The following is a 21,509-nucleotide window of genomic DNA, read 5'->3' as shown; positions in this document are numbered from 1 at the left end:
ACTCAAGTTTTATTCATCATTAAATTCTTACAATTCCTCCTGATCACTGTCAAAACTCTCATCCATTAGCTTGTCCTCATCTGTGTCTGATGACGAATCCCTGTCTTCAACAGTGTGCGTCTTATCCATGGGGAAATACAGTTAACATGGAACAAGCTTTTAGGGCAGACCCTCAGCTCTTTGAGAGAAAATGTATTCTCAATGTCAAATCTCCTCAGGCACTTTAGAAGGGGCATGTCTTTTTACTTAGGATACAATCTGGTTCCTTCATTAAAGCAGGCCTTCTGTGTCCAAAGCAGCAGTTGTGTTAAAATACAGGTTCCCAGCTCTGACCGAGACCTCCTGAGTCACGCTCCCAAACCAAAGCCCAGGAATCTGTATTTTAAGGACCTCGGTACATTCTTAAGACTGAGCAAGGGTAGGAAACCCTTTTCTAACACAAAAATGCTCTTGAGTTTCGCGAATATATTTAAATGTTATAAAACTCTGAATCCTTATAAATAGTAGGACTATTATTTCTAGTCCTTCCAAATGGCTTCAGTTAATGAGAATGGTTTCCATGGACTGATTCCTCAGGCCGGGTCTCTCCTTAGCATTCCCTGAGATGAGCTTGGTTCTCAGCCCAGACCATCGTACCCCACTCGTCCTCAAGGGAAGAGCTGAGAGGGCAGATTTGGCACAGACTTGGAATCTGACCCAGCTCCAAAGCTGACAGCTCTGGGACCTTGGCCAAGACATGATTTAACCTTTGCTCAACCTGTTTCCTCATGTGTGTGGGTGTTGGAACAACGGCCTTGCCCTCGTACCACAGCCACAGGTCTAGGTGCACAGCAGGTGCTCAGGGACCCCTCAGTCGGAGTGTGTCACACGTCATGATTCCCCGTCACGATCGGCTCTTAGGTGCTCTCTTGTCACACACACTTCTGACTGCATCCTGCCTTATCAGCCATGGATTACTAACATGCGCGTGTCTCTTCGAGACTCACAGAGCCCTTTCTCCAGGGGTCACCTGGGTTACTGTTCACAACAACCCCGAGAAATGGGACCGTGATTTCCGCTCTAGAGGAGACGAGCCCCAGAGAGGTCAGGCAACTTTCCCAGAAGTGATTTAAGTCAAGATTTGAACTCTGATCCCAACGTATTTCACAATCTCACTCCGTCTTTAATATATGCATGGTATATGACACAAAGCGCTTTCGCACGTCACAGCATCTTTTAAATACAGATTGACATGCTACTTCCCCTACTCATCCAAAAGCCCTATACCGTGTCATGCTGCGTTAGATTTTCACCCCTTAGGGAGCAGTGGAGTCCCAGCATGACGCCTACTCTCTTCCAGGCGTGCATGCATTCCATACTGCTCATGCTGGAGCTGCCCCAGGCCATTGAAATGAACTCATCTTAATAACGAGAATCTATTGAACTACTGTCACTGACCTTACTGACCTCATGAAGTGAGTTCACCCATGTGAAACACTTAGAAAAATCCCGGCACATGTTAAGTATCTGTGGTTGCTGCCATTATTATTATTTAATTATCCATACAGCCTATGGCATAGGCCTTATTTTCCTCTTTATACTGATAAGGACCCTCAGAAGTCAAGTGACTGATTGGTCCAAGACCACAGGGCTAGTTTGGGGAGAGCTGGGAAAATACCATAAAAGGAAACTCATATCTATACATCCTATTAGCAAGCATATAGTATTTCCTCGTATACAGGATTATTTTATTTACTAGAATAGAGTTCCTCAAAGAGGAACACCTCCCCTTCTTACCCTAGTGACCGTGAGCTTCTGCTCACAGACCACCAATGGTTTAATGGTCTAGTGGATAGGGTCTCAAACTCAACTCAACATGTGGGCCGCAGAGCAAGATCACAGCCATTTGGCGGCCGCACTAGGTCTACAAAAGGCAACTGTTACGCAACACTTTTCTCACTGCAGTTGAAAACAAAAAAAAAATCAGTACAAAATTGTTCGGCGGGCCGCATGCGGCCCGCAGGTCACGAGTTTGAGACCCCTGCATTAGAGAAATGAGAGGCCAAAGTTTTCTAACCAATGCCTAAATGTCCGTAACCAGAAATTAGCATAATAACGATCGCCAATATTTATTAATACACACACACACACACACACACACACACACCCCCCTCATGGCAACCCTGCAAGGTAGGTATTATCCCCTTCTTATGGAACAGAGTGGAGGTAGGTTAAGCTCAGAGCAGTAGGGGAGTGAGGCTTGGAACCAGCGCTCAGCCCCAAACCCTTGCTATGTCAATACACCGTGCTGACTCTACAGGCAGTGCAAGAAGTGCAAACCACACTTGATAGGAAGATCAAATGTGGTTGGCCGGACTGCACACCAGGCACCTTCCAGACTCAGTTACTGAACGAGATAAAAATTATGTAACTTGAAAAATCATCTGAGACACAAGATAAGAGAAACAAACTGACAGCAGGTGACCTGCCCTGACTTCCTGACCGTAACCCTGGACCACATCTAACATCACTGTGCACCGCCCCTAACAGCCCGTTGCAAAGATTGACTCGAATTATCAGGGAAGCTGAAGCTCTGGTCGCCCTGAGTGAGCAAGGTGACCGGTCTTAGGTCTGTCCGGTGAAGTAGGAGAAAGTGATCTGCTTCTGAGACTGCCCATCAGCCCTGCCATCCACAACCACATCCCTTAGGCATCTTCCCTCCCTCAGCCCGAATGCTCCGCCCCTTAAAGGACACTGGTCACCTCCACTGTGTCCTTAATATCCTTAAATAAATGAGGATAATGACTGTCTATATCAAAGAATTAATGGAGTTTTATTATAGAACAAAATAGAGAAACAGAGATAGAAGTCCTTGAATGGTAAAAATATCAGTTCAAATTCTGGGTCGAGTGATAGGCAAGCCAAAGACACTTGATCCCCCAATGGAAAGACAATCTTGTCCCCATCCCCGGAACGACACTGGCGCCGGGTCGCTGCCCGAGTCTCGGCAAATCCATCCGTCTTCTTTGAAGCGGGAAGTCCGATTTCAGAACGAGCGCTGACTCCAGGACCCTCCTGGCTCCCTGCCCGAACGCCACCACGCACCACGGGGTCTGAGCCGGACGGCACTGTCGCCCGCGAAGCACGCGCCGCGCGAGGAAAACGAGAAGGCTTTATGAAAAATCCAAAGTTTATTGCAAGTTGTACTTTGCTTCCCTGCGCTCCTCGTTTTTACAGGACTTATTGATGTCCATGATCTTCTCACAGATGTACTTGTTGACCTTGGAGAGTCTCTGTGCAATTTCGGTTTCGTCCACAGTCTCCTGTGCTATTCTGTCATATAAACACTCTGGACGGGAAAGGAAACAAGAAGGCCAAGGATTAATGGCGAATTTGCATACAGATCTTTTGGGGGGTTGGGGGGGATGTGCCTCCTGACATACCTCCCAAATTCCAACTCACTCATCTGGCACAGCGATCTTTTCAAATTGTCATCACAAAACATACATAGAAAAAAGCACATAGTGTGTATTTACCCTTTAAAAATAATGATGAAACACCCATTTGCCTACTGCCCAGCGTAACAGGACATCCCCGTTCCCTCTGAAGCCCAGGACGTCCCTCCCCCAGCCCTTCCTCTCCTCACCCTCAAAAGGAGTAACCTCTCTCCAGAATTTCTGCATATATAACTTCAATAACACGTTGTTTCTTTTTCCCTGTTCTTTTTTCTAACTTTTTTTTTATGCCCATACTCTATAAAGCTCTGATTCTCTTCTTTTCACTCGCCATTACAGTTCTGAAATGCACCCCTGTTCAATGTGTAGCTGCAGGCCATTCGCTCTCACTGAGGAGCAGTGCTCTCCTGTGTGACCATCCCACAGTCTGCTGACCCACTTTACTGTCGATGGGCACACGGGCCGGCTGCTTCTGGTGTCCTGCAGGTACAGACACCCTGGTGCGTGTCTCCTGGAGCGCCGGGGCAGGAGACCCTCCCGTACGGCCTGGGAGTGGGACTGCTGACGCAGTCAGCTTTACAGGGGATGCCCAGTGGACTGTTTCCCAAAGTGGTCCTGCTGACTGGCGCTCCTAACAGCAGTGTGGACGAGGACTGGTGGCCCCATCTCTTCCACGGCACCTGACAGCCTTAGATTACCAAGGTTTTGACAACCTGGTGGGTGTGAAGTGGTGTCTGGTTGTGGTGATGACTAATGAGGCTGAGGACAGCCACTGGGACTGCGCCCGCCCCTTGCCAAGATGAAGGAGAGAGCCCCAGATGCGCCCTGGAGCCTGGCAGCCCTCCTCCTAGCCTGGGGCCTGGTGCAGCCATTACCCTAGATTCCGACCTCACAAACAGGGATAACAAACCCACTGTGCATCTTTTAAAAGGCTGTCTTGAGGTGTCTGAGATAAACTTTTTGCAAACCTTCTTCAAACTGTAAGGAACACTACACCTATATGGGGCTGTTCCAGTTATTTTATTTACTTATTTATGTATTTATGTGACAGAGACAGGGAGAGAAAGAGAGAGAGGGACAGACAGGAACGGAGAGAGATGAGAAGCATCAACTCTTCTCTGCAGCTCTTTTTTCTCCTTAGTTGTTCATTGATTGCTCTCTCACATGTGCCCTGACTGGGGGTCCATAGCAGAACAAGTGGCTTCTTGCTCAGGTCAGCGACCCTGGGCTCATCAAGCTGGTGAACCTTGCTCAAGCCAGATGAGCCCATGCTCAAGCTGGCGACCTCAGGGTCTCGAACCTGGGTCCTCCGCATCCCAGTCCGACGCTCTATCCACTGCGCCACCGCCTGGACAGGCAAGTTATTTTTAATGTATATACAACTGTTCACTCCCAGCAGCTAGCATGGTGTTTGGCGGAGGCCAAGATTAAGTAAATATTTGTTAAATGAATGAATAACTTAATGTTTTTCAGCAAAAACTGAGGGGGCATTAAAATTCTAGACATAAGAGGGCTGGGGAATGTACCACTAGGGTATGTCATTGTGGGCAAAACCTTTAACTTCCTTGAACCTACGCTTCCTCACCTATAATTCAGGAATGACAACTCCATCTCAAGGAATGCAATGGGAGATAAACAGAATTTTATGTACAAGGCCAGCCCACAGCAGCTAACCCGGCTAGAGATGCAGCATGCCAATGCTAGAAGGGTCACAGAGACTGACTGGGCCAACCCCCGCCCTCCCACGTGAGGAGCCTGCGGCCTGGAGAAAGGAAGGAAGGGTGGGCAGGATCCACTGCTACCCCCGGCCCCCCACTCTGAGCCTTTCTTCTCTGGGCGAGCGGCCAGCCTGCCCCCTGGGCCATTCCTGCTACAGGTGCACGTGCTGTAGGTGTTCTTTCTCTGGGGCACCCCTTCCTCCCCACCCAGAAGGGATCTGCACAGAGAACCCTTTGAGAGCTTTTAACTGACCTCCACTACTTCCTCACCACTCCCAAACCCAATAATCTTCCCAGCATCTTGTCTTGGCCTTTCCACAGGAGCTGAGACAAGAAGGGAGGGGCCCTGTCTCCCTCCAGTCTGACCTCTGCTTTTATCCATCTGCAAGTTCCCCCGCACTCCACACCCTCGCTCCAGGCTGCCCAACAGTCAGTTCACTCTTCGCTTCCCAGATTACAGTGGCCCCCTCCTCCACCTGCCTAAACCCTATTCGTTCTTCCTGGTTCAGCCTTTTTGGAACCTACCAGAGTGAGTTAGAGGACTGCACTCTGTGCTCCCACACTCACCTGGGCCTTTCTCTGTCAAAGCATTGATTACAGTCTATTTAAACTGCAACCACACCGTCTTCCCTACGGAACGGAACACTTGGGCATTCCCTCTCCAGCCCTGGGCAAGAAGAAAGCGGACACTCACGGTGACTTTGCTCGGACCCAGAGCCCATGAGGGAGACACCCTGTGCTGAGAACTGCTCTGAGATTCAGGTGTTTGGCCCCAAAACTCGTTGCTGTGCAACCATGAGTGGGACCATCCCCAGGTCTCCGTTTCACTATCTAGGAAAGCAGCATGTCAGAGCAGATAATCCAGGGACACCCTCCCAGCTCTAAGTCTCCAGAAGGTAGTGAGGGTGGTGAAGGCACAAAGGAGAGAGAAGAGGGGAAAGGAGAGTGGGCACGCTGGCCCTCAGAGCCCCTGGTGTGCGCTGGAGAAGACACAGAGGAGAAAGGTGCAAACGGAGGGAGGTTCTCAGAGGCCTCCACCGCCGGCCACTCACTCGTTTCCTGGGGGCGGGGGCACTGAACAGCCCCTCGGGGTGATGAAAAGGCCTTTGTGAGACTCTAGATATTAATTATCTGCAGTTGCCGGGAATGTCTCCCTCTGCGAGGGAGCATTTGAGATTATTGCTTAATTAACAAGGTTTATAACGGTGCTAATGTGTCCTATTAAAAAAGTTATAAAAATTAACCAGAACTCAATGCTGGGGCTCATTTGGAAAACTCAGACACTCTGCCAAAGGTTACTTGACCTTAATAAGGTTTCACTGCCATTGTAGAGCTCGCCTGTCGTTAAAGCGCGCCTGTCCCCCAGTCCACCTGCTTTCCTCTTTCCAAAGCAGCGTCTGTGTTCGCCCCATCCCCCTGCTATCTGGGAAGAAATGATTTTAAAATCAGAGCAGAGAAAATTCTCACCAACCCTGTGAGTGTCAGGGCTCTTGCCATTTCCACACGGCAAAGGCGGCTGGATGTGACGGAGCCAAGCAGAATAAACATAAACAATCTCCATCCAGCAGAAGCCTGCACGGAGAGCCAGGCACATGCAATCCAGAAGGGTGCAGGTAATAAGGCCAAAAGGGTGAGTGTGCGGTGGGAGGGGAGGCAGACTGCACACCTGCCTGGTTGTAGTAAATAAATAAATGAATGCTGTTTTAGTAAGAAGGGAAACCTGTGGAGACAAGGGGAGCCTGCAGGCGCAGTTCTGCTTGGCTCTGATCTCACCAGTTGCAAGTATGGCCTTGGGCAAGTCAGTCTCCTCATTCCCTTGCGTGGCTAGCATGTTTGGGCTCAACGGGGTTGCTAGACCAGGCTCCCGGGGCGCACAGACACGGTAAGAAGGGTAAGAGGTAGGCACAAGGCGCTCTGGAGGAAGCGGGCAGGGAAGGCTTTCAGAAGGAAGGTTCCCCTAGTAGGCAGATCTGGGCTGAGAGTGCCAGGAGCCCAGCAGAGCAGCAGAGGGAAGGGTGGAGAGTGTGACCTGCATTCTGGGCCCTGAGAAGCACTTGCCAGTTCCCTAATGTGCGAGGGAACCTCGTCTGTTCAGACAGCACAGTAGTTCAGATGGCAAGAACTTGAGTTCAAGGGAACACTGCTGAAGATCACATGAGAGCTACAGCCAGGGGCCAGATCACGATGGTGCTTCTACGACAGACGAAGAAGCTTACCCTTTAATAATGGGTGCCATGGGCTGGCTATGGCAGGGGGATGGTAATGAGATCATATTTTTGTTTTGGAAAGACCACGTGGTTACATAAAGGAGAGAAGAGTCTAGAAGCAGCTGGAGCGGTGCAGGAGCAATGGCGCGGCTGGGCTACGAGCAAGGAAGTGGGATGGAGAGGACGGATGAAGAGGTATTCGGGGGCAGAGCAGACGGGGAGTGAGGCAGGTGGAGGAATCACAGATGAGACATCTCTGGGTCCCTGGCTGGTGGTGCCATTCGCCAAGACAGGGGGCACAGAAGGGGCAGAGGCGTTGGGGAAAGAACTAGAAGAGAGCAGGGGGTGGGGCCATTTTCCAACATCATGAGGACATTCAGAAGGACACGACCCGTGGGCACCTGCACGGACAGTCAGCCAGGAGCTCGGAAGTGTGAACGGAAGTCAAATATAGATTCAGGAAACATCCTTCATTAAGTCAACAAATATTTATTGAGCACTTATCACATATTAGCCCTCAATAAGGTGCTCATAAAGCTTATATTCTAGTGGGTGTGGACAGAAGGATGATTATCAAGCAAAGAAAGAAACAGGAAATACCATGCAGAAATTTTAGTTAGGGATAGGTGACAGAGCAGAGGAAAGGCTCCCTTAGATGGGGCAATGGGGAGGGACTCCCTGAGTGACAGGAAGGCAGGATGATTGGGCCGGAGGGAGGGCACTGCTGGGTGGGGTCAGGAAGGAAATGGGGAGTGTGCTGGGAGACAAGGTCAGAGGGGTCACCAGAGGCCAGATCCCCAGGCATCTGCCAGAATCAGGAGTCTGGATTTCAGCCCAAGACCAGGGAGGGCACTGGGGGCAGCAGGCCTGAGCTCAGCTGAGAAAGCTCTGTAGACTGAGAGAGGAGAGGGTTGGGGACCCAGGAGGGGGCAGCAGAAGGGGAGCCAGACAGGCAGGAGGAAGTGCTGAGTGAGCAGGATGGGTTTCTCAGCACAGGAGGGGCAGTCATGCCCCACAGTGCCGGGCGGGGATGGGAAACAGTGTCCTGGATTATGTGAGGGGAGTCCTTGGGAAACCTGGTGGGAACAGAATATGGGCTGGGCGGGGCTGAGCCTGGAAGCCCGAGGGCAGGGAAGCGACCAGCGACACAGGCAGTGAGATGGATAACTGCGAGAAACGCAGGTGCGAAAAGGAAGAGAGACATGGCAGCAGCAGTCTCTCGGGAGTGTTTTGTTTGTTTTGTAAGAAATGAGTCATCTTAGTGCATTTAAATGGTGCTGGGAAGGAACCAGCAGAACGGGAACATGACTGGAGGAGCAGGTACTCAGCAGGGCAGGTGGCTGGGACCCGGACAAAGAGAGTGGCCAGTACATGACTGGAGGAGCAGGTACTCAGCAGGGCAGGTGGCTGGGACCCTGACAAAGAGAGTGGCCAGTACATGACTGGAGGAGCAGGTACTCAGCAGGGCAGGTGGCTGGGACCCGGACAAAGAGAGTGGCCAGTACCAAATAAGAGAAGCAAAGTCTTCCTTTGGGACATGAGGCAGAAGAATGTGGAACACAGTTTAGCCTGCAGGTGAAGCCATTCAGAGCTGTGGGAGTTCCTTTCTTGTCCCTGTGAAGGGAGAGACAGGGTCATCTTCTGCGAAAAGAATGAGGCATGGACTACCGTGTTTGGGAAGAGTGGAGAAGCTTGGAAAGAGGGGGAGTGGATCAAAGAGAGGACGGGGTGGAGGAGCTGGTGGGTGGACTGGAAGACAGTGAAGCTAGAATGGCCCCAAGCCATACAGCTGAGGTGCTTTCTTCTAGATTTTTCTGTACACTGGGGACCAGGTTAGCTGCATAGAACATCATCTTCATAGGGTTTAAAGAAAGTAAAAATGTCTGTTTGGTCTACTGGGTAGCCAGGACAAGGACTGCAATTCTGGCTTTACAGAGGGAGACCCCAGGCTTCTGCTCGGTGCTGACACTGCACTAGACTAGGAAAAAAATAAGTTTGATATGAACCAGGGAAATCTCAAAGTAAACCAAGCAGAGCCGGGGCTCCATCCAGGCTCTGGTACCAGGTTCCAAGTTCTGTTTCCCATCACACTGCGCTGGGAGCCGACAGGAAAAGGGCCGGAAACCTGGAAAGCACCGAGCAGCTGTGAACTTCAAGATGTGACCATCAGGAGGTCACGCTGACTCCATAGAGGCAGCTCTTGTCAAGAAAGGTTGATAACTTTTCACACCTCAAACATCACTATTTCCAAACTATAATCCCAGATGGCCCTCTCCGCTGTCTCCAGAGGTGAGGAAACTGAGACATGCAGGGAGAGTGACACACAAGAAACCCCGCCAAGAGTCAGTCAGGGGACTGGCTCCCACGGCTGCGTCCCATCAGTCCGGCCCTCATTTACTGCACTCCTACTGTGTGCAGGGCCCATGCTAGGCAGTGGGGATGACTCCCAGATGGCCAGACAGGCGCCCGAGGCAGACACACAGCAGGTGACTCTACACCGCGTGGCAGTGCTGGGGCAGTCAGTCGTCCAAGGGCGCCGGGGACCTGCTGAGTCCCGTCCCAACATGTGCAACAGAATCAGAAGTCGACCCGTATCAGGCGGGCCAGGGCTGCCTCCCCAGAAAGGCCTTTTTCTCAGGGTGATCTTCCAAATTAACCTCCTTCATTTCAGACAGTGGGCTGACTAAAGGTTACCTCTGATTATTTAAAAATAAGTGGCTGTCTAAATCGATTAACTGTGAGCCCGCCAGGCAAGGGAGGTAGCTGGCTATGGCAGCACAAGCCCCAGACCAGAGCCTAGGGCTCTGGGTTAGAATCCAGACTGAAAGCTTGTGGCTGTGACCTCAGGCTGCTCACCTAATTTGGCTGTGTCCTGCCACCTTGACCTCCAAAACAGACCCAAATCTGGCCTTTCTTCTCCCCCTCGCTGCTATAACCTCAGTCCATGCTACCAGCATCTCTCCCCAAGACCACGGCCCCAGCCTCCTAACCGACATCCTGTTTGGTTACTGCATGATTTGAAGACTTCTGCTGCTTTCCTTCTGTAAGCACAGTAAGTCCAGGCTGCTTACTGGGGCCTCCACGGCCCCATGAGACTGGCTCTCGCCCCTCACTCATGACTCCACAGCCGCCGGGCTCCGCCCGCGTCAGCATGCTGGCCTTCGCACTGCTGGGCACGCTCAGACCTGCTCAGAGCTGCCACTCCACGGCCCGGCCCCAGCTCCCCTCACTCCAAACAGGCCCGCTCCAGCCACCCCTGGTGACACAGCCCTCTTCACCCTACCCTGTCACGGGGTAATGCTTCACAGCCTTCACCAGTATCTGACGTTACCTGCCTCATTCAGGGACATGTTTGTCATCTGCCCCAAACCTGGCACGAGGCTTGTTCAAACTGTGTGTGGTGACTGACTGAGCCCCGCTTTCTTCCTCAAAACAAGGCAGCAGGGCCCTTAGCGACCAGTGGTTAGAAACAGCTTCCAAAGCCGGCTCTCTGGGCTGGGACCCGGGCTGGGACCCGGGCTGAGACCCAGGCTCTGCCCCTGCGAGCTGAGGACCTGGGCGAGTTAATGAACAGCCCGGGCCTCAGCTGCCTCAGCTGCCTCAGCTGCGACAGGGTAGTGATGGCGGCCGACAGCAGGGGTGTTATGAGGACTAAATGAGTTAATACACGGAAGAGTATTTTTAAAACAGAATCATCAAAACAAAACAAATAAACCAACAGAACTCAGAATCTGAACCATAGTAAACACTCAGGAAAATTAGTGACTGCTGGGGTGTTCTCTCTGCTCACGTGTACTTCCCTGCCTGTCTCTGTACACTGTATTATCTGTACAGTAACAGGCTGTTCTTATCTCCATCTTCCCCAGGAGGCTCTGCCTGGTCCCTCTGTGCCCTCAGGACCCAGCCGAGGGCCTGGCGGAGAATAAGCTCAGAGACTGGATGGAGAGAGGGTGGGAGAGACAGAGGAAACAGGAGACAGGGAGGAAGGAGGGAGGGGGGAGGGAGGAGGGAGGGGGGAGGGAGGGAGGGAGAAAGGGAGGGAGGGAGGGAGAGAGAAAAACTCAAAGTGACCAGGATATAGCTATATCTTTAGGGCCATAAACGGTACCCTGTCTCTTTGCCTTCCCCTAACCCCTCCCATACACCAGAAAAGAAGCTCGAACCACTAACCCTCAGCTGATCTTCATCTCATTACCTGCTTTGGACATGAAGCTAGGACTCCCATGTCCCCCAGCCTTGACCTTCCCTCTCTCTGTCCCCAGCAGCCCTCCCTTCCCATCTCTAGGCCTTAGTTCCAGACGCTTCTGCCTCCAGAAGTACCTCTCTTTACATGGTGGCATCTCCATGTCTGACGGGTCCTTTAAGGCCCAATTCGGTGACCCCCTTCCCCAGTACCTGACTCCCCTAGCACACCATCTGTCCCTCTCCCGTGCCCGCTCTGTGCACGGTACTCATGCCCACAGCTCGTCTGCTCTGTTAAATGTGTTCTCTGCTGAAGGGACACGGTCCATGGCCGCTCCTGGGTCCCATGCCCAGCCTGGGGCCTGGCACAGAGAGGAAGTGTGTGCTGACCAGCACTGTGCGCGACGCCTCCTGAGCAGAGCACAGGACAGTAGGGCGGCCATTGTGCTGCCGCCGCAGCGACCTACCTCTGACGATGCTGAGTTTGTGAGGTGAGAGGGGTGGCTTGGGGACTGCATCTTTCTTTTTTTTTGTGGCGACTCCTGTGACGCTTCTGTTTTTCAGAACATCTGTTCCCCAGATCATGACTGCCAAGTTCTTCGTGTACTTGGAATCTCCTTGGGTTACTTGTAGCTGGTGCCATTTCTCCTCATCAACCCAAATCCCGCTTCCCAGATGGACCTGGAAGGGATAAGGACACACAGGCACCTGTTTAGTGGACAGGGTGGCAGTCGGAAGCTTCTCTTGTCCTTTAAAAGACATTCCTGCATAACTATAAGGGATCTGTTCCATAAATGCTAAATCAACTTTCTTTAAGGGAAAATAATACTCATTTACCAAATACCAAGCCTTGTTCTAATGCTTTCTACCCACTGCCTCTATCTTCTTGGCAACCCTGGGAGGAAGGTGTTGCAACTCCGTTACCGTTTCAGATGGAAACACCAGGCTGAGGAAAGGGAAAGAGCCTGCCAAAAGTCACGCAGTGATGACGCTGCGGACCTGGAGTTCTAAACAACGCTCACATTATCCCAAGGCTGCTCAGAACCTGACCGAACTTCAGGAACACATCTGTTTAAGTCCTTTCTCTGCTATACTTCAGAAAGACCTCTCCCCTTTTAATGCAAACATCCTGGGACTCACATACTCCAGTACAATGGCTCTCTACGCAGCTGCACACGGGGTCACCTGGTGTGCTATTAAAATGGCTGGTGCTGGGGCCCCATCCCAGAGGTTCTGATTTATTTCATCTGGGGGGGCCCTGGGTACCAGGGTGGTTTAAAGCTCCTGAGATCATCTCAGTGTACAGCCAGGTCTGAAAGCCACGGCCAGACGGGGTCAAGAGGGCCGCTCCCCGGCTCTGGTGGCTGTGCTGGTCCTCTCCCGTCTCCGTGGACTTGCATGGGAAGAGGTGGGTTTTACCTTTTAGCTCCTTCTGGTTCAGAACACTGAAGATTTGAAATTAAACACAACCATGGTGCCCAGTCTGACTGGATGGTACACAGAACAGAACGCCACCCACGCTTCCTGCAGAGGAAGCCCTCAGAGAGTCCCAGCACAGAGTCAATAGGTGCTGCAGACCCAGAATGCTCTGGCAATGAGCTACAAGCTTTGAAACTTTCCCCCCTTCCTGGCTTTTCTGACAACTCAAAAAACATTTGCTGGCATTAATCATCAAGAAATAAGAGTTGGACTCTGCCATTACCATTTATGTTGTGTTTCTGCTGAGTCTATGGAGGGTGAACAGGCCTCTGTGGGCGTGGAGGGGAGACAGCCACTAATAAGCTAAACTTCCGAGGGGGGATGAAAAGGCTCTGCCAAAGGTCCCTGTCCTCAGAAGGACCTGCAGGTCACCAAGGGGGCACAGCCAGCAGGCGTCTCGGGAGAAGTCCTGGTCTGACAGGCTGCGCACACACTCATCGTTTAAAGATGATTCAAGATCTTTTACTGAAGCTCGGCTTGGGAAGAAAGGTGGGTGCTATACAGTGGGCAGACAGGTCAGCCAACAACACGTCTTCCTTCCCCAATTACTCAGGCTTTTCAACCATTAAAAAAAAAAGGCAGCACACTCCATCCATGGATGTCAGTAAGCAAACCATCCACCTGCCACATCTCATTTCTTCCTTTTGTTCAAAGGATCAATCAGACCTCTGCAGGCATGACGTCAGATAACCAGACCCATCCGGCCTCCCTGTGCTGTGCGCTTCCGGACCGCAAATCCATGTCCACGGCTTGAGAGGACCAGCAGCCCCAGAGGGAGAGGTACTGCCTGGGGCTGGCTGGGCAGCACCCGCCCCAGGTCCAGTCTGGCCTTTCTCTGCAGTCTGACCTGCAGGTGGGTAGTCTGTGTGCCAGGTCAGGCATGCTGGGGACAAGTGCCCTGCTGCTCACTGCTAGACCCCAAGTCGCCCAGCCCCACACAAGCTTCCAGAAACAGGGGGGGGGGGGAATCAAGGAATTTGAATTAGATTAACTTCAGAATCAGGAAACCATTGAGATGGAAGACAACCGGTTTTACAAAGGCCTCTGCTTCTTTTCTACCATGGGTCTCACTTTCCTATACTCTTTTAATTATATTGGTGAAAGAGGCACCTGGAACCTGTATAATTATGTTAACTACTGTCACCCTAATAAATTCGATAAAGAAAAAGAGAAAGATGACAGTCATTTTAGCCAGAGTTCCATAAGAGAAGAGGGCACTAACATTTTTTGAGCACTTCTAATGAACCAAGTATTGTATCTTCAATTTATTTATCTTCATAATGAACTTGAGACAAAAATAGAAATGATTCCCATTTCACAGAGATGAACAGAGACTCAGGGGACTAAATTATTTTTCCTAAGACACACTATCAATAAACTTCAGACTCAAGATTCAAACCCACACCTGTCTGCCCCTGACGCCACGGTCTCCTGGCTTCGTGTTGCGGCCTGTGTCGCAGCAGAAACAGCAGAGCCATCCATGTTCAAGTAGTTTCCCTCTGTGCCTGCTGGGTCACTTCCCTGGCCAGCACAGTGCCGTCCACCACTGCGGACAGGGAACCCGGGGACACAGCCACAGGCTGGCCTTCCTGCCTCCACCCCACCCTGGAAACTGCCAGACTCGACTCCCTACAACATGCCTTTCCTTCTTTGACTGCATGAATTCCACAGTCTTTCACAAAGTCTGCAAAAGACAGAGTTTCACGTCAACCCTCTGGAATCCAGAATGGCTCCTTATTCCCTGTCACATGAACTCCGGCCTCCTCCGTTGGTCTTAAGGGCCCTGTAGATTCCCACCAGCCTCCTCACTTTACTTCCTTGCTGGGTCCCTCACTCCAGGAAGCTCCCGGGTGGGCGCTGTCACTTCCTTCTAGTTCCAGTGTGAGGTGACGGTGATGAGACGAGGGCAGGCTCTGGGGCCTCGGCCCCGGGTGCGAATCCTGACTCTTCTACCTAGCTGGCTAGGTCTCTTGGGCGAGTCACTTTACCTCACTGAGCCTTCCTTTGCTCAGCTGTGCAACACTGCCTAACCCGTAGAGGTGTTCTGAGAATTAAATGATACACAAGTGAAACGTCAGGACAACACACATCTCGTAATTGCTACTTCCTTTGCCTTCCTTCCCACACCCAAGGCTCTGCTCATGCCTCTCCCCTGCCCAGGAATGAAGGAAAGGATTGTGTCTTCTTAAGCCTGCTAATCTTTCAAGCCCCAGTCCGAAATCCAGAACACACTTCTAACCACGCCACGGCTAAATTCTATGCCTTCCGAACTTCTAGCTGAAGAAGAGTCTTGACCACCTGAATCGGCCCTTTACTGTACATCTCCGTGGGGCGGGGTCGAGGCTCTGCCTCTCCCGCCCCCTACAAAGCGATCAGAACTAGTCCGAATACAAAGTAAGAAAATGTTTCGTATGTTTTAAGGGCATTGGCTTTCAGTTCTGATGATCTGCTTGCTGTGTCTTAGAGAAGAAGATACTTTCTGACGTTCATGTACAAGGCTAACTTTACAGCACAGAATGAAATGTCTCTGGCTAAGACCCATCACCGGTGCATTCTGGGCATCGGCGACAAGGGCTGCTGAGGTCAGCAAAGCTCAGGGTCACCCAGAGCTAGGCCTACCTTTCCGGGGCGCAGCAGAACAGACTGGAAAGAGCACTGGCCTGGGGACCATAGGATCTGGCCTCCTGGTCCTGCCTGCTGGCTTCTAGCCTGTTGTACCGCCCATAGACACGCCTCTTCTCTGCATGTGTGTCCCCATGCACATCCTGTGTAAATCAAACTGTTCCTACTTTCATGGTCTTTGCAGCTTTCTGATTCAATGAGTTTTTGAAATAAACTATCTCAGACAAAGAAATGCAGTGCACTTTATCAAAATCAGGAGGTAAATTTTGTGGCAAGCCTTAGTCACAGAAACCACAGTCTGCTATTGGACCAAAATAGTGTCCAGGGAGGTGATTAAAAATATGATATCTGGTAAGATGAGACGTGATAAAAAAAACAATGCCTTTGTGAAATGTTTTGTAGGACAAAAGTGGTCTCCTACTAGGAAACAGATCCCGTTTCAACTGGAGGCTTCGCAGAGATTCAGGTTTTTGTTCAAGCAGGCGAGAGGAGGGAGGGTCAGATGTGAAGCAGAGGCGAGAGCAATGAGGGCTACTTCTGGGACGCGGGGAGGCTGCTCCGGAAGTGCCATCCATTTCCAGGGTGCCTGCTCCCTTTCCTCTCCCTTCGTGTTATTTTTCTGCCTGACTACAAACTAGTTGCAAACAAAAGCCAGGTTAGTAACACACTGGCAACAACCAAAGAAAAACTAAAATTGGCATTTCAAGATTGTTGTGCAAGCCACACGTGAAATACTGAAATGAGATTTAAAAGACCCGTCTTTTTGTGGAGGAAAAGTGATACCTTTGCAAGAGGAGCCCCTGTGATTCTCAGAAACTGCCCACCGGTTTTTGAAGCAAGACACAAATAGAGTTCTGTTAGAAGCTACTTACAGAAAAGTCTCTAGTCATTCCACAATGTGATCATGACTAAAAAAAAAAAAAAAATCAAGGAAGAAAAAATTGGGGAGCATTCACCAAACTTAGATATACTGGTTGAGTCACCAAAGTCCTGTGGGAGCACTGACCACACCCACCTGCACAGTTAGGGAAGCTGGGGCCTCGGGAAGGCAAGGACCTGCCTGCGGTCACACGGGGTAAGCCAGGGAGGGAGCTATGCTTAGAAGTCAGGCTCTGGGCTTCCCGCTCTATCTGCCAGGCCCCGTCTCCCCTGCAGAGCAGATTTTTACAGCCTGTTGACTGAAACAAGGCGATGCTGAATGGGCCTACAGCCTGGCCCATCAATCCTGCCTCTGCAGGGGAGGAAGTAGGAGATGAGGGACAGCAGCGAATCCAGAGAGCCCTGAAGACCAACGGGTTTCGTTTCCTCAGCTTGACAACCTTTGCTTTGGCCCAGTCTGGTCAGTTGCAGAGATATCTCTGGACAACCCAAATTCAACAAGCTCGTCTTTCCCATCCACCCACTGGGGAGCAAACGTGGAAGCACAGAGACCTTCTGGAGCGTAAGGCAAGAGAACTGCACCTGCGCAGACGATCCTCTGGGGAGAGCGAGAGGTGAGGTCTGTAACACACCTGCGGTGGCAGAGAACATAGCTCTAAACTGAATTTGACCGGTGCCTGGATGAACGGCTCCAACAGACTTCTTCCATGACAAATGCATCTGAATGTTAGAAGGATGTCAGAACAGTTTTCTTCCTGCCCTGCTGCTATAGCATCCTGTGACTCCAAGACTGCCAAAGGCTATGCCATTGCTTTGAATTACTACTCATCGTGTTTAGGTTTCCTTTCATGGTGGCTTTTCCCCAAGGGTCTAAGAGAAAAGCGGGACAGGTACAGGGGTCCGAGCACAGCGGGCTAAGGCTGCCAAGCAGTCAGCTCACAAGGGGCTCAGGGACAAGGAGAAAGTCCCATTCACCTCTGTCCCCCTGCTGTCCAGCACAGGCTTGGGACACATGGATTCTTCATAAATGGTGAATGGATAGATGTCAACTTGTTATCTGTGAACCAGTTCATTTTTTGTTCACTTTAGAAATTTTATGCATCTGGTTTTCATAGAAGGGTAGGGCAGTTTTCACCAAACTATCAATTTTCCAATCTTTCTCACTAATGAGCTATATTCCAATGTCAGTTTAGTTTTAGTGGTTGTTGGCCCAAAGTTTAAAAATAAAAAGAAGAGAAAAAGTCCCAGTGAAGGTCCACTAGCTTATGCCACGTGACCTCCGGAAACTGTCACTTAGGGCTGGGCCCGGAGGCTGACCGGTCGGGCTGGGTCTCAGGAAGCCCCACGTGCTCTCCACTTCGCTCTGACTAACAGACACTTTCAGGGAATCGAGATTGAGCTTGAAACACTACCTTGCCATTGTCTAGGATATACTTGTCCATGACCGGTGCAGGAGCGGGGTAATAGGACGACGTATTTGCTTCCTCACTGAAAGTGCTCCGTAACTCCGGCTCGGGCTCGAGACATTCTGACTTTACTTTTTCCAAGTCAATGGCGGGACCTAGGCAGTTAAGAAAAGAGATCTGTCTAGAACTCCAAGGAAAATAAAATGCAAATATTTTTAACTATGCATCTATCAGTACACAGTGGCACAAAATATATATAATATATATATGTATCTATACACTAGCTTATTTTTGTCCGTTGGACTACACTTAAACCCAGGCTTGAAAATCATATGAGGTATGAATGTCACAAGCAGAAAGTTGGAAAATGGAAAGACAAGAATGGACTAGACTCTAAGCACAAATGAGAAACAGTCTTCTAGGGTGCCGCTCTCTGAATGGAAATGCAGAGGATTGGACTTCTTGCACAGGAAAGAGGCCCTGCTAAGACCGGGTGGAGAAATGGTGCAATTACTACAATATGCAAATTGTATGTTTGCCCAGACCCCATCTCTTCAGCCTGGAGTGGAACAGGCCCCAGCAGAGGAACAGAGGTAAGTAAAAAGCAGAAGTGCAAAGGCCTCCCCCTCCTCAAGACCCAGTATCTAGACAGGCGCATTTCAACCAAGAAATTAAAACACAATACAGATTAGGCCCCTGATTGCCTGATCCAGCAGCTACCCTGATTTTTATTTTAATGCAATCAACACAAATTATGTGCAGATTAAACAATGAAAAAAGGCTAGATAAATGATGGTGGTTTCTATGGGGGATATTTTTTTTCTTCATTAGCCTGTAAAAATGATGGACAATTTTTAAAATCACTCATCATGTCTTGATTACCAAAGGGCAGAGAAACAGGATGAAAATGAGTAAATAAGGCTGAATGATTTGATTAACTTTTGCAGGAGAGCAACTCCAAAGGCCAATGGAGAGTTTAGCATCTTATAAATTCACCCTAGACCAGGTGCCCCCAAACTACAGCCCACTGGCCGCATGCGGCCCCCGAGGCCATTTATCCGGCCCCTGCCGCACTTCCAGAAGGGGCACCTCTTTTACTGGTGGTCAGTGAGAGGAGCACTGTATGTGGCGGCCCTCCAATGGTCTCAGGGACAGTGAACTGGCCCCCTGTGTAAAAAGTTTGGGGACCCCTGCACCTGTCAGGAGTTGACTAGGATCAGAGGTTTTATCTACTGCCATAGCAGGTCCCCATGGCTGTGGCATATAACTTAAGTGACAGATGAATTTCACAGTCCAACCTTCTCTTACCTTAACCATATGGACAACTTGGTACAGTGCTCTTTATATACTAAAGATCTGATCAACAATCTGGTAGTGATTCTATGTTCAGTCGCCACATCCTAGACTTGGCTGGTGGTAGGGAAGGTATTGGTAATTTTATGTTGAAATTCCTCATGACAGGGCTTCCCACAACAAGAACATCATTCCTGCCTGCAGGCAGCTGCCATTTGCAAGACAGAATCTCTGTAATCCCCATGATTTAAGCACCAGCCGTGCACAAAGCTGAATGCAAGATGGTTGGGGAACAGAAAAGCATGGCTCGCCTTGGTAGGGGGTTTAGATCCCATTCCTGGCTCTGCTCTGTCTTCACTGTGCATCCCCAGTGAGGGAATTGTAGATGCAGAGCGTGCGGAATGAGGGGCTGACAGCAACCTAACTGTCTGAAAGCATCTCCCAAGAGTGCGTTACCCGGTCAAGGGCTGGGCCTACGTCGTATTTTTCCGTTGTCCCCAGCACCTGGCATTAAGTGGGTGCTCTCTGAATGTTTGCTAAATGATTACAAGAATGACAACAATGAAAAAATAATTCCAAAATCTCCGAAGCAGATGCCAAAGTTCTTCCTCTCTCTGTGTAAAATCTCTAGGTTGAATTTCTGAGATACAAACACACTCGAGTGGAGTGTCTGATCTTTTCTCAGAGCAGGGAAGAAGTAATTACTTCCGCTTCTCCTAACTGGCACGGCTGAGTTGGCACCCGCGGTCTCTTCCTGCTTTGACTTTGAGGGACAGGAAGATGACCTGGGCTGAAAGGGGGAGGTCCATGCAGCCAGGAGCTCCCAGTCCTCTTTGGCAAGATTGTGTCCTTTCTCGAATCCCCTTTCCTTCTAAGAGAGGAAGATGTGGGACAAGAGAATGAATCCAGTTCAGTTCTGACTTTGGTCTGGTTCCCTCCCATCCATCTCTGCAATGGCTGCCAAAGAGATCTCCGCACGACCCAGTCCTTCCTTCTTCGGTTCCCCATCACCCTGGGCATGAAGTCTCACACCACACCCTCCTTACAGTCCAGAACAACCACCTCCTCTCTACCTCCGGGCTCACTTCTTATTTTCCGTACACTTCTGCTCCGGCCCCTCGCATGCTGTGCTGTCCCAGGCCCCTGCACCTTTGAGTGTACTACTGTTTCGGCCTTGAACGCCCTCATCTGCCCGCCAAGCCTCTGCTCACACTCCAGAGTGAAGCTTAGGTGTCTCCACGGTGTGGCCTTGCTCCTATCACTACCAGGCAGGAGGTCTCTCTCTCCAAGATAAAGACTTCCAGCAAACTGTCTGCGGTCACCTGTCCACCCATTGTCCACATCAGACTGTGACGCTCTTCAAGGGCCAAGGTGTCTCTTTGTAATTTTGGCACCGAGGACAGTGTCCAGCACGTCACAGGCTCTCAGTACACTTTCCACAACACGAGAGAGAAGGGAGAGCGTTGTGGGGGAGGACGGGACTTCCATGGCTGCGGCAAAGGTTCCGAAATAAAGCCTGCTGTTGAGGTGCGGGACTTGGGGGTGGAGGGAGGGCTGGGTGGGAGGCTGTTTTCCAATGCCTGTATCCTTGTCTGCAGCCCATGAAGTTAAAATTTGGGTTGTTAAATGGAAGTTGGATACATCTAGTCAGAATGGCCAATTCAGGTGGCAGTGCAGGGACACCTAGGGGCCATCAGAAAGAGCTGGGTTCTACCCCTGCTGGCCCCTCCGTGGAGCTGGGCTCCATTCCCCGTGGCCTGCCCAGCCTTCTCCACACACACACACACACACACACACACACACTCACACACACTCACACACACACACACACACTCACACACACACACACGCACACACACGCACATACACACACACACCCGTGGCCTGCCCAGCCTTCTCCACACACACACACACACACACACACACACACACACACACACCTTTCTTGCTTCCCCGTCTTTCCCGTACCTTTCTCTCTGCCTGGATCACTGTACCCCAATGATGCTCACCTCTCCAAACTCCATCAGGAATTCAAAGCCTGACACAAATGCCACCTCCTCCATGAAGCTGACCCATCGCTTCAAACAGAGGTAAATAAATCTCTTCACTCCTTGGCTTGGAATTTGGAGTCAGAGACACCGGAGTTTAAAGTCTGGATTTGCCAGGGACTGTTCTGGCTGTTCAGGTGGGCCTTACGCATCCTTGGGCAGCTAAGCCCCGCCCTCTCTATAATGTCAGACGCACTCCCTGCGCTGGGAGGCAGGCTCTGCATCGTTTTCTGTCCGAGTC

At 50.7% G+C, this 21,509-nt stretch overlaps 2 protein-coding genes across 3 annotated transcripts in view; both read right to left on the bottom strand.

Moving 5' to 3' along the window:
• Nucleotides 1-21,509, bottom strand: part of AGBL4 (AGBL carboxypeptidase 4) — a 1,318,466-nt gene that overhangs the window by 196,822 nt on the left and 1,100,135 nt on the right. The window lies entirely within an intron of this gene.
• The window catches only part of BEND5 (BEN domain containing 5), a 51,619-nt gene continuing 32,903 nt past the window's right edge, over nucleotides 2,794-21,509 (bottom strand). For both annotated transcript variants that reach the window (XM_066269239.1, XM_066269240.1), the window contains 3 exons: nucleotides 17,934-18,082; nucleotides 12,009-12,222; nucleotides 2,794-3,328 (listed from right to left, as the gene is read on the bottom strand). In XM_066269239.1, coding sequence (XP_066125336.1) covers nucleotides 3,171-3,328; nucleotides 12,009-12,222; nucleotides 17,934-18,082 — 521 coding nt within the window. In that variant the 3' untranslated portion in view covers nucleotides 2,794-3,170. The remainder of the gene's footprint in view (nucleotides 3,329-12,008; nucleotides 12,223-17,933; nucleotides 18,083-21,509) is intronic.

This window comes from Saccopteryx bilineata, chromosome 3 (assembly GCF_036850765.1).
Source record: "Saccopteryx bilineata isolate mSacBil1 chromosome 3, mSacBil1_pri_phased_curated, whole genome shotgun sequence".
Lineage (NCBI taxonomy): Eukaryota > Metazoa > Chordata > Mammalia > Chiroptera > Emballonuridae > Saccopteryx > Saccopteryx bilineata.
The sequence above is the reverse complement of the archived record's forward strand: the minus strand, read 5'-3'. Positions and strand labels throughout refer to the sequence as shown.